The sequence below is a fragment of the chloroplast genome of Cicer arietinum, assembly GCF_000331145.2.
Source record: "Cicer arietinum chloroplast, complete genome".
Lineage (NCBI taxonomy): Eukaryota > Viridiplantae > Streptophyta > Magnoliopsida > Fabales > Fabaceae > Cicer > Cicer arietinum.
The window spans coordinates 44,645-67,161 of NC_011163.1; the positions used below are offsets into that span (position 1 = coordinate 44,645).

Sequence of the window (22,517 nt, forward strand, 5' to 3'; positions counted from 1 at the left end):
AAAAAAAATGAATGGCCCCTTTATATAGTAATGGCCAATCTTCGATAAAAGAGAAGGTTCCATCGGAACAATTATTTATTGCTATTTCAGCATACCAGGTCTCTTTTTTTTTCTATTTTTTTTTTATAAAATAAAAATAAAGTGTGGGGATAAATGACAAAAAGATATTGGAACATAACTTTTGAAGAGATGATGGAAGCTGGAGTTCATTTTGGCCATGATACTAGGAAATGGAATCCTAGAATGGCACCTTATATATCAGCAAAGCGTAAGGGTATTCATATTATAAATCTTACTCGAACTGCTCGTTTTTTATCCGAAGCTTGCGATTTGGTTTTTGATGCAGCAAGCAGAGGAAAACAATTCTTAATTGTTGGTACCAAAAAAAAAGCAGCTGATTCAGTAACACGGGCTGCAATAAGAGCTCGATGTCATTATGTTAATAAAAAATGGCTCGGAGGTATGTTAACGAATTGGTATACTACAGAAACTAGACTTCGTAAGTTCAGGGACTTGAGAACGGAGCAAAAGACGGGAAAACCGAACTCTCTTCCAAAAAGAGATGCCGCTATGTTGAAGAGACAATTATCTCATTTGGAAACATATCTGGGCGGCATTAAATATATGACAAGGTTACCAGATATTGTAATAATTGTTGATCAGCAAGAAGACTATACGGCTCTTCGAGAATGTATCACTTTGGGAATTCCAACGATTTGTTTAATCGATACAAATAGTGACCCAGATCTGGCAGATATTCCGATTCCAGCTAATGATGATGCTATAGCTTCAATCCGATTAATTCTTAACAAATTAGTTTTTGCAATTTGTGAGGGTCGTTCTAGCTATATACGAAATCTTTGATTAATAATAAGATAAATTAAGTTTTAGATTTGGTTGGGGGTCGTAGATTTATGGAATCGGTTATTATACCATTAGAAAATTGTCTAAAAATAAAAAGATAAAAAGAATAAACAAAAATATTTTGTAATTCGTAGGTATTCAAAATCGAAAATGAAAGTAAAAGTAAAATAAGGAAATGGTTGAATCAAAATAATTCCCTTTCAAGTTATATATTTTTATTTAAGAGGGCAGGACAATATGAATGTTCTATTATGTTCCATCAACACATTAAACAGATTCTATGATATATCTGCTCTGGAAGTAGGTCAACATTTCTATTGGCAAATAGGGGATTTTCAAGTGCATGCTCAAGTACTTATTACCTCTTGGGTTGTAATTGCTATCTTATTAATTTCAACTATTCTAGTTGTTAGAAATCCGCAAACTATTCCGACGTCCGGTCAGAATTTCTTTGAATATGTCCTTGAATTCATTCGAGACGTGAGCAAAACTCAGATTGGAGAAGAATATGGTCCGTGGGTTCCATTTATTGGAACTCTGTTTCTATTTATTTTTGTTTCGAATTGGTCAGGGGCTCTTTTGCCTTGGAAAATTATAAAGTTACCTCATGGAGAATTAGCTGCACCCACAAATGATATAAATACTACTGTTGCATTAGCTTTACTTACGTCAGTAGCATATTTCTATGCGGGTATTTCAAAAAAGGGATTGGCTTATTTTGGTAAATACATCCAACCAACTCCAATCCTTTTACCAATTAACATCTTAGAAGATTTCACAAAACCTTTATCACTTAGTTTTCGACTTTTCGGAAATATATTAGCTGATGAATTAGTAGTTGTTGTTCTTGTTTCGTTAGTACCCTTAGTAATTCCTATACCGGTTATGTTCCTTGGATTATTTACAAGCGGTATTCAAGCTCTTATTTTTGCTACTTTAGCTGCAGCTTATATAGGTGAATCCATGGAAGGGCATCATTAACTAGTTATTCAAATACTCTTTTTTTAGTTTAGCCCGGCACGCCACAAAGTATGTGTAGTTCAGGATAATCCATTTTCGGAACATAACGAAAAAAATAGAAATCAATTTAGAAAAGTTTAAATAATACTAATAAAGATTATCTAACCCCCCAAAAAAGATGCAATAAGTATAATTAAGTATAATAAGTAAGATATAAATAAAAACAATTCCCCAGGAATTTAAAAAAAAAATAGGAAAGAGATCCATTTAAAAGATCTTTTTCCTATTTTTCCTTAAAATAGTCTTTGTTTGATCCATTTTTATTTTACTACAATTAAGATTCTTTTTTTTTTATTTTTTTATTTTTGTTCCTTACAATGAAAACGATAAACATATTTAATCTTAGTATATTAATTAATTAATATTTGGTTGGGAACTATAATTTAGGATGAGATCTAGGTTTACGACATGTGATTAAAAAAAAGATGTTATATTGAACTAGAACAGATTTCTCTTTCATTCATTCACATTCAATGATTGACCAAAGTCAAGTTTATTTTCATAAATAGAAATCAAAAAAATATAAAATCACATTTAGATCACTAAAATTCTGATATATACATTTCCATGTAATTATTCGGTCCATATGGTATAATAATGAATAAAAGAAAGAAAGTCCTTTGAAAACAAAAAAATAGAGATTAAAAAAAAAGACGTAGGGTGAGGGGGTCGAACTATATGTATAGATAATCTAATCAGTATAAGACAACTCTTTCTTTTTCGGTGGGGTTTTCAAAGAATGATTCTGGAATTCGATTGAATCTAAGACACAACGAATTGGTTTACGGTATGGAAGAAACACATGTATATGTCATTTTAGATATTCATTAGTTATTTATGACTATCTATCTAAATTTGTCCTGCTATTATTCTAAATTTAGGTGGGGATTCAAAAAACAAAGCCCTTCCATTCCATCTCTTGTAATTGTAAATTGAATGCGGAATGACTACAAAAAGAAAAACGAAATATCTAAGTAATTTGGATAATTCAATAAAAATAATTCAGCTTGAAATTTTGAATTAAACTTCGACTAGATAAATATGAAGAATGAAATAATTAAGTCATAATTTCTTGGTTGATTATATTATTAACTATTTCTTTTCTTTATTTTATTTGGAATAGGAGAAACTTATCATGAATCCAATCATTTCTGCTGCTTCTGTTATTGCTGCTGGGTTGGCCGTTGGACTTGCTTCTATTGGACCTGGAATTGGTCAAGGCACAGCTGCCGGACAAGCTGTAGAAGGGATTGCACGACAACCGGAAGCAGAGGACAAAATAAGGGGTACTTTATTACTTAGTCTGGCTTTTATGGAAGCTTTAACTATTTATGGGCTGGTTGTAGCATTAGCGCTTTTATTTGCCAATCCTTTTGTTTAATCTTAAAAAAAAAAGACTTTTTTCGGTAGACTTTTTTTGCTGCTCTTGTTTTTTTTTTAAGAAATTGTATTCAGATTGTACTCGTACAATTATTTCTTCATTCGGACAAGAACACATGAAGGACGAGTTTATGGGGGAGGAATAACACGTGGAGTCCTAGTCCTCTTCTTCCGTCCCTTTTTTAGTCCAATGAACCCCCCTTTTTTTATTTAGAAAGTGTTGAAAACGACTAGATATTTTGCAATTCACATAAGAACTAGTATCGACTTCGAATAAGTATAAGTCTATATTCTCTAATATATAGAATATTCTCCTTATTATATTAATATTCTTACTAATAATTTATATAAATTATTAGTAAGAAATGGGTATATTATTATTATTAAAAAATCAATTAAATATTATTAAAAAATAAATTAAATATTATTAAAAATATTTAATATATAGAATTATAGAATTCACTATTCTATAAAAAAAATAATAAAAAAATTGAAAAACTAGAAATCGTAGAAATAAAAAAAGTCTATCCATAAGAGGAGATGCCATCATATGAAAAATATAACCGATTCTTTTCTTTGCTTGAGTTACTGGCCATCCGCGGGCAGTTTCGGGTTTGATACCGATATTTTAGCAACAAATCTAATAAATCTAAGTGTAGTGCTAGGTGTATTGGTTTTTTTTGGAAAGGGAGTGTGTGCGAGTTGTTTATTTCAAAGAATAGATTGGATCCAACCAACTGCACTTTTTTCGTTCTAACTAGGAAAATGTGCATGATCCGGCGAATGACTTCTCACTAAATTAAGAAAAAAATAGTTAAGAACCATAGCATTTCGCGATTCATTGGTAAATCTACTTTGATTCTCTATAAACCAATAATTTTGGAACATTACCATGGTTAAAGCTAACCAGTTTGAAGTTTAGACGCAGTGTAGTATTCTTTCGACCACTATGTGAATACGGAAATTGGAATTTTTTCGATATAGAACACTCATGTCGAGAAAATGACTTTACGATGATAAATTATAAAAACCGGTGTTTAACACCTCCTTTTATAGAATGCGCAATCGATGACCTACGTATAAATTTATCAGAATTCTTTGGACTTGCAGAAAAAAAACAACTTTGCTGACAATTCTTTTTTTAGTCAGAAGAGTCCTCCAAATATTTTGGTCTTGGATTGGTAATTCTTTTCACGATTTTTAGAAATAGAGAAAAAAGGATAGGCTCATTCGATAATAAAGATAGGGAAATTTCCTATAAGGAATTGAGTGTGAGAGCCAAATGAATTGAAAGATTCATGTTTGGTTCGGGAAGAGATCATAGACATTTTGAAATGAATGGAAAGAGAATCTACTTTCATTAACTGATTTATTAGATAATCGAAAACAGAGAATTTTGAGAACTATTCGAAATTCAGAAGAACTGCGGGAAGGAGCCGTTGAACAGCTGGAAAAAGCCCGGGCCCGCTTAAGGAAAATAGAAATGGAAGCAGATCGGTTTCGATTGAATGGTTATTCCGAGATAGAACGAGAAAAATTGAATTTAATTAATTCCATTTATACAACTTTGGAACAATTCGAAAATTACAAAAATGAAACTATTAATTTTGAACAACAAAAGGCGATTAATCAAGTGCAACAGAGGGTTTTACAACAAGCATTACAAGGAGCTCTGGGAACTCTCAATAGTTGCTTAAACAACGAGTTACATTTACGTACGATCGGGGCTAATATTGGTATGTTTGGTGCGATGAAAGAAAAAAATAACTGATTAGTCATTCTACTATAATATAGAGTATAGGCATTATTTTTTTTTTTCTTCGAAAAAGAATCCAATTAAGAAATATTCATGGTAACCATTCGTGCAGATGAAATTAGTAAAATTATCCGTGAACGTATTGAGCAATATAATACCGAAGTAAAAATTGTAAATACGGGTACCGTACTTCAAGTAGGCGACGGCATTGCTCGTATTTATGGTCTTGATGAAGTAATGGCAGGTGAATTAGTCGAATTTGAAGAGGGTACTGTAGGCATTGCTTTGAATTTGGAATCCAAAAATGTTGGTGTTGTACTAATGGGTGATGGTTTGCTGATACAAGAGGGAAGCTCGGTAAAAGCAACAGGAAGAATTGCTCAGATACCAGTAAGTGAGGGTTATTTGGGTCGTGTTGTAAATGCCCTAGCTAAACCTATTGATGGTCGAGGAGAAATTTCATCTTCGGAATCTCGGTTAATCGAATCGCCCGCCCCAGGTATTATTTCGAGACGTTCCGTGTATGAGCCTCTTCAAACGGGACTTATTGCTATTGATTCTATGATTCCTATAGGGCGTGGCCAGCGAGAATTAATTATTGGGGACAGACAAACAGGTAAAACAGCAGTAGCCACAGATACGATTCTCAATCAACAGGGACAAAATGTAATATGTGTTTATGTAGCTATTGGTCAAAAAGCATCTTCTGTGGCTCAAGTGGTAACTACTTTACAAGAAAGAGGAGCAATGGAATACACTATTATAGTGGCTGAAACCGCAAATTCTCCAGCTACATTACAATACCTTGCCCCTTATACAGGGGCTGCTCTGGCTGAATATTTTATGTACCGTAAACGTCACACTTTAATCATTTATGACGATCCCTCCAAACAAGCACAGGCTTATCGCCAAATGTCTCTTCTATTACGAAGACCACCAGGTCGCGAAGCTTACCCCGGAGATGTTTTTTATTTACATTCGCGTCTTTTGGAAAGAGCCGCTAAATTAAGTTCTCAGTTAGGTGAAGGAAGTATGACTGCTTTACCGATAGTTGAGACCCAATCAGGAGATGTTTCAGCTTATATTCCTACTAATGTAATTTCCATTACAGATGGCCAAATATTTTTATCTGCCGATTTATTCAATGCTGGAATAAGACCTGCGATTAATGTAGGTATTTCCGTTTCCAGAGTTGGATCGGCGGCTCAAATAAAAGCAATGAAACAAGTCGCTGGTAAATTAAAATTGGAATTGGCACAATTCGCAGAATTAGAAGCTTTTGCACAATTTGCTTCTGATCTCGATAAAGCTACCCAAAATCAATTGGCAAGAGGTCAGCGATTGCGTGAGTTGCTGAAACAATCCCAATCAGCCCCTCTCACTGTGGAAGAACAGATAATAACTATTTATACTGGAACGAACGGTTATCTTGATTCATTAGAAATTGAACAGGTAAGGAAATTTCTTGTTGAGTTACGGGCATATTTAAAAACGAATAAACCCAAATTCAATGAAATAATATGTTCTACCAAGACATTCACTGGGGAAGCAGAAACCCTTTTGAAGGAAGCTATTCAGGAACAGACGGAACTTTTTTTACTTCAGGAACAAGTAGCAAAAAATTGATTCAAAATTTCATAAATGTATCATTTTCATAATTTGTCTCTTTCAATATATTTTCTTTGAATTCTAATTCAAAATCTTATGAATATAATAAGAAAGATAAGAAATTCACGATATATTTTTCGAAATATACAAATTCAATTAATATATATATAATTCATATATATAAAATTCATATATATATATATATGAATTGCAATAAATTTGCGCCCAATAGGATTTGAACCTATACCAAAGGCTTAGAAGACCTCTGTCCTATCCATTAGACAATGGGCGCTTTTCTTTTTTTCTTTCACTTTTCACGAAAATTTCGTGAAAAGTGAAAGAAAAAAAGAATTCTATAAAATACTCTATCTAGAACTAATCATAATCCATATATTATATGATATATATAAATAGTAAATCATTCGAATTCTATTTAATTTACTAAAAATTAGTATTCATTGTATAATAGAAAATGAGATATTCGAATAGAAAAAAATATAGAAATAGGATATAAGCGGGTAGCGGGAATCGAACCCGCATCGTTAGCTTGGAAGGCTAAGGGTTATAGTCGACGTTCATGAATGGACGTCTCTAATTCAAAACCGAACGTGAAACTTTTGTTTCATTCAGCTCCTTTACAGAATAATTTAAGAAATAGATGGAATACATGAAATAAAATAATCCATAACATCTATGTCAGCCTTTCGGTATTAATACATTTGATACACCTTGCGTTTTAGATGATCCCGATAGAAAAGGAGTATTCGAACAATCTCTTTTTTTTCTATTTACTTCGTTCTCTATTTCTATTTGAGAGAATCTTTAGGAAAAGAATAAAATTTCCGTCGAGCTCTAAAAATATGTCGATGTTTCTAGTAAACTAAAAAAATCGTTTAATAGCTAGTTTGCTTCAATCTCTCCTATATTAAATAAATAAATAAAAATGGAAGATTTAGTTACGATTAGAAATTCATTTTCTATATCTTTCTCCCTGGATCCTTTAACTCATATTAAAGAATTGGGATTCTTGATCCAATTCCAAAAACTTATGTTTCATAATTTTAAAATCAATTCTAAATTGTATACAAATTACGATAATGTATATTATTCCTCGACTGGTTCGTTGAGAGGTATAAAGGATTAAATCCCTTTAAGTAAGAAATAAAGTTTTTGATCGTGATATGAATCACGCAAGGGATCCCTTAACTATTAAGGGATCTATAGAACGAATCGCACTTTTACCACTAAACTATACCCGCTACAATACCATTATTGTATATAAAAGGATCTTTTGTCGAACAAGTGAATCTGGCATAATTCTCAAATAAGTGCATAATTTTATTATAATTAGAGTGTTGACATGTTTCGTAAAGGGCCCCCTAATGAAATTAAGAAAAGGGGGCGAATCTCATTTTTGGATTTTGTTTTTTTTTGCTGAAGGTATTTTGACAGATAGATCTCGACAAAATTACTTCATTCATAATACAAAAATACATTGTGCAAGAACCCATAGTTCCATTCCTTTTTTTAGATAGGTTACTCCAAAACAAAATGAAGGCGTAATCAAAAGTAACTTTTTGATTCCTATGATATACGATCAAAAAGTTACTTTTATTTTTTTTTGATGGTGGTCAAATTAATTACAAGTTTCTTTCAAATAAAATAAAGTCAAAAAAATCGTTGTTATCCAGGATTCGTGGGAAAAAAGAGCCATGCCAGTACCTAGCTGAGCTCGGATTGTATAAAAAAACAAACTAAAAAAGAAAATCAATAATTATATATTTATATATAATATTAATATATAAATTTCTTTATAATATAAATAATTTTGAATCGAAACCAAATAGAAAAAAAAAGACAGATAAGATATATCAAATCACTATCAATCAATATCAAATCAGAGATAAAGAAAGGTTTTTTCGAGCCCTACTTTATTTGTTCTTTTTGTTTATGCGGTGTATCATAAGCATAATAATTCTATTTTTTGAATTGGGGAGAGATGGCTGAGTGGACTAAAGCGTCGGATTGCTAATCCGTTGTACGAATTTTTGTACCGAGGGTTCGAATCCCTCTCTTTCCGTTTATTTTTAATTGAATATTTTTTTTCTTTTGAACTTATCGAGTTTTTTTCCTTATTTGTTTAATTTTTTTACCAGTTAAAGATGTAAAATAGATAGAAAAACGAAAAAGATTTCAAAATCGAGCACAAGTAAGGAAAACACATAAACCAAAAAAGATTTTGTTATTCTTCACGTCCAGGATTACGTCCTGGATCGTTAGATAGGAATCCGAAGATGAAAAGAGAAACAAAGAATATCACTATCGTGTAAACAAATAGTTTTAGAGTAAGCATTACAAAATCTCCAAGATAATTAAAAAAAAACGACAGAGAAAAGATTCTCTTCTATTTCATATTATGTTTCCTTTGATAGTAAGTTTCTAACAAATGAAGTGATTTCGAAAAAAAAAACTTAGGGAATTTATTTGTAGTAAGAGTTGAGTCTTTTATTATCATTACCCCAAACTTTCTTTCATATCCACAATCAAGATCTAGGTATTCGTGGTAGATTCAAATTGAATAATAATATTTTGATTTCTTAATGGAAATGATGAGATGGTCTGGATTTTTCTTGTCTATCCAAAAATTAAAATATGTGAATCAAGGATTCACACTGTAAGACTTATCTGATCTTTTTAAATGTAAAAATATTAGAATTTTTGTTTTCGAATAAATTCAGAATTTTTTTAGGACATTACTCAAATTAAAGATCTTATCGAAAACTTACAGCAGCTTGCCAAACAAAAGCTAATAGAAAAAATAGTAAGGGTATTACTGGCATAAAATCTACAATTGGATTCAAAAAAGCGTAGGCTTCAGGTAATTTTGCCAATAAAAAACTACTTGAATAAAGGGCAGAATCAATACAAATACAGACCGAGCTAAAGATATTAAGCATAACAAAAATGTTGTTCTTTAAGAAAATGAATTATATTTTTGCTTTTTTTGAATTCTAATTTTTATTGTATTTTTATTATATATTATTATATATTATATATATGATATAATTTATCATATATCTAATTAATGATCATTTTTATTTATTATACTTTTATATTCACAATTAAATATATAAGAAATTTAGATTTATATAGAAATATATATCTATATAGAATATGTTCTATTATATAATTATATTAGATAATTATTATCTAATTATAGAATAATTTTTTAATTTAAAAACGTATGATAATGGAATTATTAAAAATTAAAATATTGCATTTATAGAATTTATCGATATGAATAAAAAAATGAGTAATAAAACGGAAAAAAATGAATCAAATAAGATCAGACCCTCAACTCCCTTTTTGATTTGAACTTATCCAGTTCAAAATCGTTTCATTCCTAAATAAAAAATCGAAGAACTCGTATATTCATAGAATATCTTAATTGAATTTTATGTAATGATCAATAAATTAAGTTTAATTCTATATCTCTGCATATCAAAATCCTAGCAACAATTTATTCTATCGAATAAATTATGAACTGGAATTGACGAACAACCAATAATACTATTTATTAGTTTAGTGTCGAATGGAAAATGGGGCGTGGCCAAGCGGTAAGGCAACGGGTTTTGGTCCCGTTATTCGGAGGTTCGAATCCTTCCGTCCCAGATCATTTCTATTCATGATATATAACTATTTGAATACAAATTGTATATATTATCCTTTTTTTATTCTAATCTTATTGTAATCATTATGGATAATTGTATATTAAATAAATATAATGATTATTCTTTTATATTTCTTCCTATTTTTTGAAGACATTCATTTTTTAGATTTACAAACTATTTAAATAAAATATCACATTTATTGATACAATATCAACTTACTTTCTACTTCTTTACTTTAGAAAAAAATTGTCTAGTCAGAAAACCTAGAATTCTAAAGTATAGATTATTATATTCTCGATTGATTGAATCAGTGACTATGCACTATTTCAAAATTGTCTCAACAATTCATTCTATTAGAATGAAGAAATAAAGAAATTTTCAAGACGACAAGCAAAAAAGGTGGTAGAGACCCCGGCATAAATGAAATACTAAAAGGCTTTCCTTTAATTTGAATTGTTTGAAAGGTCTTAAAATGGAGGTATGAGATTGCGAATACAAATAGTTATTTTTTTTTTCATAAAGAATAAGAAAAAAACGTAAACCATTGATTTAGGGATTTCATCGATCTATTTTACATCATAATTATAGGCATCATTTTGAATTTAATTGAGCCGTACGAAAAAAAAACTTCTTATACAATTCTAGGGGGGTGTATTGTTCAGGTATATCAATTGCAACGATCCGTTTATCGAATCGTTGCAATTGATGTTCAATCCCGAAGCAAGAAAAGGCAAATATTTTGGGAAAGTGGGTTTTTCTGATCCAATAAAAAATAAAACCGATTTCCATATTCCTGTTATTGTTAATTTCCTTGAACAAGACGTTCAACCTACAGGAACTGGTCAGGATATTTGAAAAAAAGGGGGAGGATGTTTTTATGGAACGTAGCTTTAATCAACAAACGAAATTGAATTAATGGAAATTTAGAGGCTATGCTTCTATAATATAATAGATTTATAGAATTCTTTTCTCTTTTATCCCCCGCTCTCTTGTTGTATTCATACCTAATTTTCGATTTCCATGTTAATAACATCGAATGCTGTTATCTATAAGCACAAAAATAGATTCTAATTTTTTTATTTCAAATAGTTTTTATTTGATATAAAAATATTAATTCAAATATTTTTGTTTTGAATACCCATTCCCTCGTTATTTTTATCAGTTTTTTTTTATCAGTTAAAAATCCTAGTATAATTTTAATATTAAATATAATTTTTTTATTCTTATTCAATAATTGAATAATATCAAAAAAATTATATTTTTCATCGAATGACTATTCATCTATTGTATTTTCATGTAAATAAAGGGAAAAAGCTCTATGGAAAAATGGTGGTTCAATTCAATGCTATTTAATAAGAAGTTAGAATACAGGTGTGGTTTAAGTAAATCCATAGATAGTTTTGGTCCTATTGAAAAGAAGAGTGAAGAGCCATCCATTGTAACTGATAATGATAGTTACAGTCATGTTGATTATTTAGTAGATGTCAGCAACAGACAGAATTTCCTATCTGATAAAACCTTTTTAGTTAGAGATCGTAATAGTTATAGTTATTCCATATTTTTTGCTATTGAAAATAAAATTTTGGAGATTGACTATGATAGTCAATTTAATTGGAAAAATATCATTAATAGTTGCATTGAGAATTATCTTCGTTCTCAAATATGTATTGATAGTGACATTTTAGATAATAGTTTCAAATATAATGATAATGACAGTGACGTTTATAGTTACATTTGTGGTAAGGTCACAAATAGTAGTCAAAGCACCAGTACTGATGTAATAACTATTACAAATGATAGTGAAAAAGAAAGTTTTAATGATGATGACGATTTTACTCAAAAATATAAACATTTGTGGGTTCAATGCGAAAGTTGTTATGGATTAAATTATAAGAAATTTTTTAAATCAAAAATGAATATTTGTGAACACTGTGGAGATCATTTGAAAATGAGCAGTTCAGATAGAATCGAACTTTTGATTGATCCAGGTACTTGGAACCCTCGAGATGAAGACATGGTATCTCTCGATCCCATTGAATTTGATCCCATTGAATTAGATCCCATTGAATTAGATCCCATTGAATTAGATTCGGAAGACGAACCTTATAAAACTCGTCTTGATTCTTATCAAAAAAGGACAGGATTATCGGAGGCTGTTCAAACAGGCACAGGTCAAATAAACGGTATTCCTGTAGCAATTGGTATTATGGATTTTCAGTTTATGGGGGGTAGTATGGGATCCGTAGTGGGTGAGAAAATCACTCGGTTGATCGAATATGCTACCAATCAACTTTTACCCCTTATTATAGTATGTGCATCTGGAGGTGCGCGTATGCAAGAAGGAAGTTTGAGCTTAATGCAAATGGCTAAAATTTCTTCTGCTTTATATAATTATCAAATCAATCAAAAGTTATTCTATGTAGCGATACTTACATCTCCTACTACTGGTGGGGTCACAGCTAGTTTTGGCATGTTGGGGGATATCATTATTGCCGAACCAAATGCTTACATTGCATTTGCGGGGAAAAGGGTAATTGAACAAACGTTGAATACGGAAGTTCCCGAAGGTTCACAATCGGCTGAATTTTTATTCGAAAAAGGCTTATTTGATTCAATCGTACCTCGGAATCTTTTAAAGGAGGTTTTAGGTGAGTTATTTCAGTTTCATGGTTTCTTTCCTTTGACTCAAAATGGAAATTAATGCAGACTCTAATTTTATTTTTGTATCCGAATAATTTATACTATTTGAAGTTCAAAATTGAAAAACAAAAATAAAATTAGAACACACAAGAGTAAAGTCATAAGATAATAATAGAAAGCTACTAAGAATAATAAAAATACTAAGAAAAATAAAAAGATATATTTTCAGAGACATGTTTCTTGTAGAAATCTAGGGCTAAATGGATACAGTTATTTCGCTCTACATTCCTTATATTTAATAAAATATTTATTATTTTTAGATTTTGGATTCTTAATAAATCTTATTAAGTTTTTTCTTTGATTATAGATTTACTATATTCTATACTTATTATGTATACTCCATTTATACAGTAAAAAATAGATATATCTATATTTATTATTTAAATATAGATATATCTATTCATTTAGCTATACGTAGTATAATTTTAAAAATAGAGTTAGTATAAGTCTATATGAATTCTAGTGATTAAATACTATCTTTATTACAATATACTAATTACAATATAATAATAATCCAAATATTAATCTAAGAATCAACAAAAAATAACAGGTACAAATTAAAAATTGAGGTACCCCATTTTATGATAAACTTACCTTCCTTTTTTGTTCCTTTAGTCGGCCTAGTATTTCCGGCAGTTGCAATGGCTTCTTTATTTCTTTATGTTCAAAAAAATAAGATTTTTTAGATACGGGCAGTAGTAACAAGTCTCATATATATATTTTTTAAAGTTCAATTTATTTGCACAGGTACAAATTAAAAATAGAGGTACCCATTTTATGATAAACGTTTATGTGTTTTTAGTGGGCCTTGTATTAATTGTAATGTCTGCTTTATTCGTTTATGTTCCAAAATTCATTTTGGGGTCAGAAAAATATGTTTGTCGCTCACAAGACGCATGGCTTGACATTGTAACAGGGTCCCGAAAACCGATCAATTTCTTCTGGGCTTCTTTCACTCTTTTAGGTTCATTAGGAGTGTTATATATTTCAGTTTCTAGTTATTATGGTAGGCAGTTTTTCTCTTTCATTTCGTCCGAATTTGTAGTTCCTTTTTTGCCACAAGGGGTCACACTGACTTTCTATGGAATCGCCGGTTTCTTTCTAAGTTTTCATTGGTGGCTTCTCATTTTTTGGAATGTGGGTAGTGGTTATAATTTTTTTGATAAAAAAAATAGAATGGTGTGTTTTTTTCGTTACGGATTTCCTGGAACATATCGTCGTATTTTTCTCCGAGTTCGTATGGAAGATATTCAGTCCCTCATACTACAAGCTAACCCTAACCCAGAACCTAGTAGCGGTGTCCTTTATATGCAAACCAGAGAACAAGGGACCATTCCCTTGACTCCTGGTGATGATTATTATGATAGGACTCCACGCAACGTTATACAAAAAGCTTGGGACTTGTCCAGATTCTTGAGTGTACCAATGGAAATAGTTCCGTATTCTTGAGTCTATCAATGAAAATAGTTGTATCAAAAAATTTCAAAAAATAAATGCTTTCTTAAAGAAAGCATTTATTTTTTGAAATTTTTACTTTTGAAACAATTTTTTTCTTCTTCATTCAAATTGGCGGTGGATTATTTTCTTTTATTATTTGATTTCTGTATTTTTTTTTTTCAAATGAAAGTAAAAAACGAACTTCCGAATTACAAATAAAAAAAAAGCGAGAAAAAATTATCAATTTATATGAGTAAATTAGAAATTGATATATAGCTAAGATCTATTACTTATAATAGAGCTTAGGCTTGATAGAAAGATTATTATTATATATAGTTGATAAATGAGATGAAACTGAGTTCATTAAAGATGAAAAATGGCAAAAAAGAAAGCATTCATTCCCCTTCTATGTCTTACATCTATAGTCTTTTTGCCCTGGTGCATCTCTTTTACATTTAAGAATAGTTTTGAATCTTGGATTATTAATTGGTGGAATACGAAACAATCCGAAATTTTCGTGAATATCATTCAAGAAAAAAGTATTTTAAAGAAATTCATAGAGTTCGAGGAACTCTTCCTCTTGGATGAAATGCTAAAGGAATACCCGGAAACACCTTTACAAAACCTTCGTATCGAAATCTACAAAGAAATCATCCAATTGATCAAGACGCACAACCAAGATCGTATCCATACAATTTTTCATTTTTTTACAAATTTCATCTGTTTGCTTATTCTAAGTGGTTATTCTATTAGGGGTAATCAAGAAATCATAATTCTTAACTCTTGGGTTCAAGAATTTTTATATAACTTAAGTGACACAATAAAAGCTTTTTCTATTCTTTTATTAACAGATTTATGTATAGGATTCCACTCGACTCATGGTTGGGAACTAATGATTGGGTCAGTCTATAAAGATTTTGGATTTACTCAGAATGATCAAATTATATCCGGTCTTCTTTCTACCTTTCCAGTCATTTTAGATACTTTTTTAAAATACTGGATTTTCCGTTATTTAAATCGCGTATCTCCGTCGCTTGTAGTGATTTATCATTCCATGAATGACTGAAAAAATGATTCACTGATCCAATTATAAAGTTTCTTTTGTTATAGAAAAGCTAAACATTCCAAAATTGACTTTTTCTTTTTCGTTCTACTCGTATTCTTCCTATATTCTAGGAAAATAATTTAAGTAAATAGCAGAATAATGGATAGGGAACCATGCCAGTAACCTACCTAATCTTATTGTAGAAATTTTCAGGATCAATGATTGGACCATGCAAACTAGAAAGGCTTTTTCTTGGATAAAGGAAGAGATTACTCGATCCATTTCCGTATTGCTCATGATATATATAATAACTGGAGCACCCATTTCATATGCATATCCCATTTTTGCCCAGCAAGGTTATGAAAATCCGCGAGAAGCTACCGGCCGGATTGTATGTGCTAATTGTCATTTAGCTAATAAGCCCGTAGATATTGAGGTTCCACAAACTGTACTTCCCGATACGGTATTTGAAGCTGTTGTTCGAATTCCTTATGATATGCAAGTGAAACAAGTTCTTGCTAATGGTAAAAAGGGGGCTTTGAATGTGGGGGCTGTTCTTATTTTACCAGAGGGCTTTGAATTGGCCCCTCCTGATCGTATTTCGCCCGAGATTAAAGAAAAGATAGGTAATTTGTCTTTTCAAACCTATCGTCCCACAAAAAAAAATATTATTGTGGTAGGCCCCGTTCCTGGAAAGAAATATAGTGAAATTACCTTTCCTATTCTTTCTCCAGATCCCTCTACTAAGAGAGATGTTCACTTCTTAAAATATCCTATATACGTAGGCGGTAACAGAGGAAGGGGTCAGATTTATCCCGACGGGAGTAAGAGTAATAATAATGTTTATAATGCTACAGCAACTGGAATAGTAAACAAAATCATACGAAAAGAAAAAGGTGGATACGAAATAACGATAGTGGATGCAGCGGATGGACGTGAAGTGATTGATATTATCCCTCCAGGACCAGAACTTCTTGTTTCAGAGGGTGAATCCATCAAACTTGATCAACCATTAACTAGTAATCCTAATGTGGGTGGGTTTGGTCAGGGGGATGCAGAAATAGTCCTTCAAGATCCGTTACGTGTCCAAGGTCTCCTGTTCTTCTTCGCATCGATTATTTTGGCACAAATCTTTTTGGTTCTTAAAAAGAAACAATTTGAGAAGGTTCAATTGTCCGAAATGAATTTCTAGTTACTAAGATTTATCAACATATTAAGCTCGTAAAAAGAACTCCATTTTTGTTGATAAATTATGTAAAGACCTTTGGTTCTCTACACTCTTTTTCTACCATATTTAGAGAATTCCTTGTACCGTAGAACTAGTCAGTCATAGTATATATATTGGGAAGAAGACTGTTTGACTTTGGTTCTTTGCTTTTTTTTTTCAACTCTATAATCAATTCGAACCATATGATTATGTCGCTGTTTTCACATTTCAATGTACTACACAATGTACTACAATAGAAATATATTAATCCCTTTCTATTGTAATAAAATTTGAATGAAATTCGACTCGATACTAAATCTTAAAAAATAGGCAAATAATATTAAGTAAAGTCGGAATAGAAATGGAGAAAAGGGGAAAAGGGGATTCTAGGATGGAGAATTTGTCTTTTCCTAGAGTCCGATTCCTTCTTGTTTATATCGAAATAGATACGTAGTGAAGTAATGGACAAACAAAAAAGAGCGTGAATTTGATTCACTAAATAGAACTTCTTTAATTTACTTAAAAAATAAGAATGAAATCATGATTCGATATTTTTAGAGACTTAAATAGATTTCGAGTACTATTTCATTAGTATAGTATCAAAAAAGTTAGGTTCTACAGAATATTTGAGTGGTAGAAAATATATATTATATAAGAAATATAATACATTATATAATAATTCTTACAAAATATAATTCTTTCATATAGAATACTATATTATTGCGCCACCCCCAAGAAGTATTCCTTCTTTCCTTTACTTTTCTTTCAACTTGAAAGAAAAAGTATCGACAGATATTATCCAGAAAAAATGTTTTGAATCAATTAATGAAGTTCATTTTTCAAAAACATCCTAAAAAAAATGAAATGGAGTTTTTTGAAACATACCAAAAAGTTATCTATTGAGTCATTTACAAAAAGATTTTGATTATGAAGAACTCAACGGGACCCCCTCGAATTCGTCAAAGAAAGAGTGGATCCCTGTTGAGTTCTTATGCTTTCATTTCGAAAACTAAATTCATCCGATTACTACAGGGATGATCCCAATCCAGAATATGAACCATAAAAGAAAATACCAATTAAACCGATCACGGCAATACCAGCTACAGTACCTATTATCCAAAGAGGAATCCTTCCAGTAGTATCGGCCATTTATCCCACTTTCCTCCACATTTGATCAAGTAGTCAGTCATGCTAAAGACCTAAACAGTCATAGATAATTATGAAATGATATCCTTCCGAATGGGATAAGAGAACTCCTAATATATATATATACTATTCCCTTTTGTTCTATTAATTGAAGAAATAATTTGAAAATAAAACAGCAAGTACAAAAATGAGTAATAACCCCCAGTAGAGACTGGTACGATTCAATTCAACATTTTGTTCATTTGGGTTTGATTGTGTCGTAGCTCTATAATTCGGATTAGGTTTATCGTTGGATGAACTGCATTGCTGATATCGATCCCAAAAAAGAAACGGTGGGTACCGCTAGTCCGTGAACAGCCAACCATCGTACTGTAAAAATGGGATAGGTCCTATCTATGGTCATTGGAGCCTCCTAAAAAGATCTACTAAATTCATCGAGTTGTTCCAAAGAATCAAAACGGCCAGTTATTAATGGAATTCCTTGTCGGCTTTCTGTAAAATACTCGTTTGGCCGGGGGCTTCCAAATACATCGTAAGCTAAACCCGTGCTGACAAATAACCAACCCGCAATGAATAGGGAGGGTATAGTAATGCTATGAATAATCCAGTATCGAATACTGGTAATAATATCAGCAAAAGAACGTTCTCCTGTGCTTCCAGACATGCCGAGCTCCACATATTCTTTATTCTTATACAGTCAAAGGGGGATCGATTCCAAAAAAGATCAGATCAGTAAGTATAAATTTACTGAAATCCAATCTTTGTTAGATCGTCAATTTTGTACCAAGGGTCTCTTTCGAGTATACCGAATCAGTATAGCTATCCTTCTTCTAACACAGCAACGAAATTTCACAATCAGTGGCGAGATCAAGTACTAGAAAATCAAATTTATTTGTTTTTTCTTTGTTGGTTGTTTCGATATACTGAATAGAAAATTCCTCAAAGTTTAAGACTATAAGATGATGGTTCTCTACATTCATTATTAGCTTCGCACTAGAAAACTAAAGATCCATAAAAATGTTAATGGGATGAAGTGGTTTCTAATAATTAATAAAACAAATTAGAATATTTCTAGAATTCAATTAGATAAGAAATCGAGAAATAAACTTTTTGTGGTTGTCAAGGCTAAGACTCTATCTTCCTTGTTTTAATTACAAGGATAGAGTTAAAATAAAAATATTTAAATAAAATATGATATGATGAAAATATAAAAAAACCGCGGACCCCTAGTTTCGAGTGATCTAATACCCTTTTATTTTCGTTCAAGGTATTAGAAGAATGAGATATATTACAAAATAGAATAAGTTCAAAATCAAAGTCAAGAAGTCAGGGTCACTCTCCTCTTTTGTTCTAAACTAATCGAATGAAAAAATTATCATTCGATTAGTTTACTCAGCTCATGAGTTGATCAAAAAATCTGTTGATTTGGAATCACAGGATGGGTAGATGTCACAGATGATTAATTGATTTCTTACCTATGTAATTATATTTTTATTTTTGTTCGTACGTAATATATGGATTCATGAATCCATTATTTTCAATTGTACCTTTTAAGTGGTATTTTTTGCTTCGTTTCCTATTTTTATCTCAAAAAAAGAAACTTAGGAAAGTGCTTTATAAACATATGTATAATAAAGACCATATTTCATCTAGTTTCCTTATGCCCACTATAACCAGTTATTTCGGTTTTCTACTAGCAGTTTTAACTATAACCGCAGGTCTTTTTATCAGTCTGAATAAGATACGACTTATTTGATTTCAAATTTACAGATGAATTGGCAATTTTGGAATAGTTTCGATATTCTATAGTGACTTATCATGTCAATTGCCAATTCTTGGTCATTGAGATTCATGGTCAATACAGATTCATATTTAAGGATAGATATTACCCCCACTTTTTTTCCTTTCAAACAAACTCAAATGATTGAAGTTTTTCTATTTGGAATTGTGTTAGGTCTAATTCCTATTACTTTGGCTGGATTATTTGTAACGGCATATTTACAATACCGACGCGGTGATCAGTTGGATCTTTGATTAAGTAACATTTATTTTTTTTATTGACTTCCTATTCCTTTTTTATTTGTTTGTTTGAATCCAAATTCAAAGGAGATCAAATTCATACTTTATATTAGACTGTTATGCCATTATTTCAGTGTCATTCTCAATCTAACAAATCACGCTCTGTAGGATTTGAACCTACGACATCGGGTTTTGGAGACCCGCGTTCTACCGAACTGAACTAAGAGCGCTTTATTTTCCTAAATAATTTTATGTGATTCCAATACATCTTGCATGCATACATACTCAATATGGAAAACTATTCATATTGAGTATGTACGTCCAATTGGAATCGGTCTCAATGGATCTATTGTTACTGCTATTACGATAACTAATAGAATAGTTAGCGATAGGGATGACAGGATTTGAACCTGTGACATTTTGTACCCAAAACAAACGCGCTACCAAGCTGCGCTACATCCCTCTTTCAATTGGTTTACAGTGTCATTGTAAAGAATTTTTGTCTTCTTTTCCACATTTTTCCATTATATATATCATAGATCCTTGCATTTTTTTGTTTTTTTTTTTATTTCTTATATCGTATAAATAAAATATCGAATATGAAAAAAGAAAAATATTCAATTTCTATAGACCGATACTATTCTATTTAATTAAATAAAAAGATAGAATATATAAATAATAATAATATAAAGAGTATAAGAATAAAGAATATAAATAAAAATATATATTAATTAATATGAAATAGAATTCAAATATCAAAAATGAAAAATCAAATTTTGAATTTCAAAAAATTCAAAATATAGTAATATAGTTATTATAATAAAATTATAATATAATTTAAATAAAGAAAATAGAAAAAGCATATTCTATAAAAATAAAAAAAAATATCTAATTAATCGTTGTATAATTCAAATTGAATTCGAATTTCCCCCGACAAAAGCAAGTGGTTATTAATATTAATTAATATTTAAAATTTATTCATATTCCTATATGTAATTAGGTATTAAAAATTACAACAAAAAAACGAAGGAGGATTTGAAATGCGAGATCTAAAAACATATCTCTCTGTGGCACCAGTGGCAAGTACTCTATGGTTCGTGGCTCTAGCGGGTCTCTTGATAGAAATCAATCGTTTATTCCCGGATGCATTGACATTCCCCTTTTTTTCATTCTAATTATGGGCACGGGAGGGGGTAACGAAGGTTAGAGATCGAAAAAAAAGAGGAAAGAATAAAGGTCGATTTGGCCTCGGTGAAACTCGAAATTTTGCCCAGTTTTCAATGGAATTGAATTAATACTTCAATTCCATTGCTATTAATAATAGAGTGAGCCCAGAAATGGAATTGTAATGCTAGGGCAGGGGCAATAATATCATACAAGATACATGAAGTACTGTATTGTGATTCGAAATATAGTTCGAAATCATTGTATTACTCACTTATTACTGTACTATATAAAATTAATCGGAACAAAATCTTTCATAATTTGATTTTGAATTATCAACTTATACTTTTTTCTGTTCCTTTTTGATTCTTCGCTTTCAATCGTAAAATCGAAGAGTTAAGTGAATCAAAAAAAACCAAAGGAGGTTCATGGCCAAGGGTAAAGATATCCGAATAACTGTTATTTTGGAATGTACCAGTTGTGATAAAAAGAGTGTTAATAAGGAATCGAGGGGTATTTCTAGATATATTACTCAAAAGAATCGACACAATACGCCTAGTCGATTGGAATTGAGAAAATTCTGTCCCTTTTGTTGCAAACATACGATTCATGCAGAGATAAAGAAATAAACAAAATGGATGGATTGTGGGTTACGCTTAGACGGTAGATGATAAATAATATTTCAGATAGAAGATATATTCTATAATTTAAATATATATAAATTCTATAGATAACATATAAATAATATTATATATATAATATTATATAACATGAAATTATATACATATACCATTATATAGCATATATTTCATTATATAACAAATATATATTACAAAAAAAAAATAAGAATATAAATAAAACAAATCCTTTTTTATAAGAAATGGGGTTTTCGGTATAGGAATAAACAAACCATGGATAAATCTAAGCGACTCTTTCTTAAATCCAAACAATCTTTTCGTAGGAGTTTGTCTCCGATCCAATCGGGGGATCGAATTGATTATAAAAACATGAGTTTACTTTATCGATTTATTAGTCAACAAGGAAAAATATTATCTAGACGCGTAAATAGATTGAGCTTAAAACAACAACGATTAATTACGATTGCTATAAAACAAGCTCGTATTTTATCTTTGTTACCTTTCGCTAATTCATTACCTTTTGTTAATAATGGAAAAAAAAAATATGAAAAAAGGGAGTCGATCACTAGAACTACCGCAGTTCGTAAAAAAAAAAAATAGAGTTACTTTATTATTCTATTGAATTCTATTTTGAATCTAAATTCAAATGAAATGCGGATTAATATTTTTTTTTTTCGAAAAAATATGACAATCCAATTGGAGTTGTTACGTTGTAAAAAAAAAGCTAATAGATGAAGAAGAATTATTTTTTTTATTCAGCGTGGTGGTTTATTTATTTTGATAACTTTGTCATATGAATTCTATTTTATCATACAAATCTCTTCTATTCTACGACCTTCCCGGAGTTCAGTCTCCGGGGAAT

At 30.6% G+C, this 22,517-nt stretch overlaps 20 protein-coding genes and 6 non-coding genes across 26 annotated transcripts; 16 read left to right on the top strand and 10 right to left on the bottom strand. All coding sequences in view use genetic code 11, as the record gives it.

Moving 5' to 3' along the window:
• The first annotated feature begins 153 nt into the window (after window positions 1–153).
• Window positions 154–864, top strand: rps2 (ribosomal protein S2). The gene has a single exon. The coding sequence runs from the start codon at window positions 154–156 to the stop codon at window positions 862–864; it is 711 nt and encodes a 236-aa protein (YP_002149736.1).
• A 237-nt stretch (window positions 865–1,101) lies between these two features.
• atpI (ATP synthase CF0 A subunit) lies at window positions 1,102–1,845 on the top strand. The gene has a single exon. The coding sequence runs from the start codon at window positions 1,102–1,104 to the stop codon at window positions 1,843–1,845; it is 744 nt and encodes a 247-aa protein (YP_002149737.1).
• A 1,174-nt stretch (window positions 1,846–3,019) lies between these two features.
• On the top strand, window positions 3,020–3,265 carry atpH (ATP synthase CF0 C subunit). The gene has a single exon. The coding sequence runs from the start codon at window positions 3,020–3,022 to the stop codon at window positions 3,263–3,265; it is 246 nt and encodes an 81-aa protein (YP_002149738.1).
• Window positions 3,266–3,814: 549 nt separating this feature from the next.
• On the top strand, window positions 3,815–5,035 carry atpF (ATP synthase CF0 B subunit). Its single transcript has 2 exons — window positions 3,815–3,959; window positions 4,626–5,035. Exons 1-2 carry the CDS (start codon window positions 3,815–3,817, stop codon window positions 5,033–5,035), a joined length of 555 nt encoding a protein of 184 aa, YP_002149739.1.
• Window positions 5,036–5,113: 78 nt separating this feature from the next.
• atpA (ATP synthase CF1 alpha subunit) lies at window positions 5,114–6,646 on the top strand. The gene has a single exon. The coding sequence runs from the start codon at window positions 5,114–5,116 to the stop codon at window positions 6,644–6,646; it is 1,533 nt and encodes a 510-aa protein (YP_002149740.1).
• Window positions 6,647–6,848: 202 nt separating this feature from the next.
• trnR-UCU lies at window positions 6,849–6,920 on the bottom strand. The gene has a single exon. It is a non-coding gene; the product is annotated as a tRNA-Arg (tRNA).
• A 221-nt stretch (window positions 6,921–7,141) lies between these two features.
• On the bottom strand, window positions 7,142–7,887 carry trnG-GCC. The gene is made up of 2 exons: window positions 7,865–7,887; window positions 7,142–7,190 (listed from the first exon to the last, which is right to left on the bottom strand). It is a non-coding gene; the product is annotated as a tRNA-Gly (tRNA).
• A 734-nt stretch (window positions 7,888–8,621) lies between these two features.
• Window positions 8,622–8,708, top strand: trnS-GCU. The gene has a single exon. It is a non-coding gene; the product is annotated as a tRNA-Ser (tRNA).
• Window positions 8,709–8,870: 162 nt separating this feature from the next.
• Window positions 8,871–8,981, bottom strand: psbI (photosystem II protein I). The gene has a single exon. The coding sequence runs from the start codon at window positions 8,979–8,981 to the stop codon at window positions 8,871–8,873; it is 111 nt and encodes a 36-aa protein (YP_002149741.1).
• Window positions 8,982–9,399: 418 nt separating this feature from the next.
• psbK (photosystem II protein K) lies at window positions 9,400–9,585 on the bottom strand. Its single transcript has one exon. It carries the CDS (start codon window positions 9,583–9,585, stop codon window positions 9,400–9,402), a length of 186 nt encoding a protein of 61 aa, YP_002149742.1.
• Window positions 9,586–10,228: 643 nt separating this feature from the next.
• Window positions 10,229–10,300, top strand: trnQ-UUG. Its single transcript has one exon. It is a non-coding gene; the product is annotated as a tRNA-Gln (tRNA).
• Window positions 10,301–11,617: 1,317 nt separating this feature from the next.
• On the top strand, window positions 11,618–13,000 carry accD (acetyl-CoA carboxylase beta subunit). The gene has a single exon. The coding sequence runs from the start codon at window positions 11,618–11,620 to the stop codon at window positions 12,998–13,000; it is 1,383 nt and encodes a 460-aa protein (YP_002149743.1).
• A 580-nt stretch (window positions 13,001–13,580) lies between these two features.
• On the top strand, window positions 13,581–13,685 carry psaI (photosystem I subunit VIII). Its single transcript has one exon. The coding sequence runs from the start codon at window positions 13,581–13,583 to the stop codon at window positions 13,683–13,685; it is 105 nt and encodes a 34-aa protein (YP_002149744.1).
• Window positions 13,686–14,812: 1,127 nt separating this feature from the next.
• On the top strand, window positions 14,813–15,502 carry cemA (envelope membrane protein). The gene has a single exon. It carries the CDS (start codon window positions 14,813–14,815, stop codon window positions 15,500–15,502), a length of 690 nt encoding a protein of 229 aa, YP_002149745.1.
• A 208-nt stretch (window positions 15,503–15,710) lies between these two features.
• On the top strand, window positions 15,711–16,673 carry petA (cytochrome f). The gene has a single exon. The coding sequence runs from the start codon at window positions 15,711–15,713 to the stop codon at window positions 16,671–16,673; it is 963 nt and encodes a 320-aa protein (YP_002149746.1).
• Window positions 16,674–17,714: 1,041 nt separating this feature from the next.
• psbJ (photosystem II protein J) lies at window positions 17,715–17,837 on the bottom strand. The gene has a single exon. It carries the CDS (start codon window positions 17,835–17,837, stop codon window positions 17,715–17,717), a length of 123 nt encoding a protein of 40 aa, YP_002149747.1.
• Window positions 17,838–17,978: 141 nt separating this feature from the next.
• Window positions 17,979–18,095, bottom strand: psbL (photosystem II protein L). The gene is given in 1 exon segment: window positions 17,979–18,095. A coding segment is annotated over 1 exon segment (117 nt).
• Window positions 18,096–18,117: 22 nt separating this feature from the next.
• psbF (photosystem II protein VI) lies at window positions 18,118–18,237 on the bottom strand. Its single transcript has one exon. It carries the CDS (start codon window positions 18,235–18,237, stop codon window positions 18,118–18,120), a length of 120 nt encoding a protein of 39 aa, YP_002149749.1.
• A 9-nt stretch (window positions 18,238–18,246) lies between these two features.
• On the bottom strand, window positions 18,247–18,498 carry psbE (photosystem II protein V). Its single transcript has one exon. The coding sequence runs from the start codon at window positions 18,496–18,498 to the stop codon at window positions 18,247–18,249; it is 252 nt and encodes an 83-aa protein (YP_002149750.1).
• Window positions 18,499–19,494: 996 nt separating this feature from the next.
• Window positions 19,495–19,590, top strand: petL (cytochrome b6/f complex subunit VI). The gene has a single exon. The coding sequence runs from the start codon at window positions 19,495–19,497 to the stop codon at window positions 19,588–19,590; it is 96 nt and encodes a 31-aa protein (YP_002149751.1).
• A 164-nt stretch (window positions 19,591–19,754) lies between these two features.
• On the top strand, window positions 19,755–19,868 carry petG (cytochrome b6/f complex subunit V). Its single transcript has one exon. It carries the CDS (start codon window positions 19,755–19,757, stop codon window positions 19,866–19,868), a length of 114 nt encoding a protein of 37 aa, YP_002149752.1.
• Window positions 19,869–20,009: 141 nt separating this feature from the next.
• trnW-CCA lies at window positions 20,010–20,083 on the bottom strand. Its single transcript has one exon. It is a non-coding gene; the product is annotated as a tRNA-Trp (tRNA).
• A 159-nt stretch (window positions 20,084–20,242) lies between these two features.
• trnP-UGG lies at window positions 20,243–20,316 on the bottom strand. The gene has a single exon. It is a non-coding gene; the product is annotated as a tRNA-Pro (tRNA).
• Window positions 20,317–20,893: 577 nt separating this feature from the next.
• psaJ (photosystem I subunit IX) lies at window positions 20,894–21,028 on the top strand. Its single transcript has one exon. It carries the CDS (start codon window positions 20,894–20,896, stop codon window positions 21,026–21,028), a length of 135 nt encoding a protein of 44 aa, YP_002149753.1.
• Window positions 21,029–21,445: 417 nt separating this feature from the next.
• rpl33 (ribosomal protein L33) lies at window positions 21,446–21,646 on the top strand. Its single transcript has one exon. It carries the CDS (start codon window positions 21,446–21,448, stop codon window positions 21,644–21,646), a length of 201 nt encoding a protein of 66 aa, YP_002149754.1.
• Window positions 21,647–21,928: 282 nt separating this feature from the next.
• Window positions 21,929–22,255, top strand: rps18 (ribosomal protein S18). The gene has a single exon. The coding sequence runs from the start codon at window positions 21,929–21,931 to the stop codon at window positions 22,253–22,255; it is 327 nt and encodes a 108-aa protein (YP_002149755.1).
• Window positions 22,256–22,517: the final 262 nt, after the last annotated feature.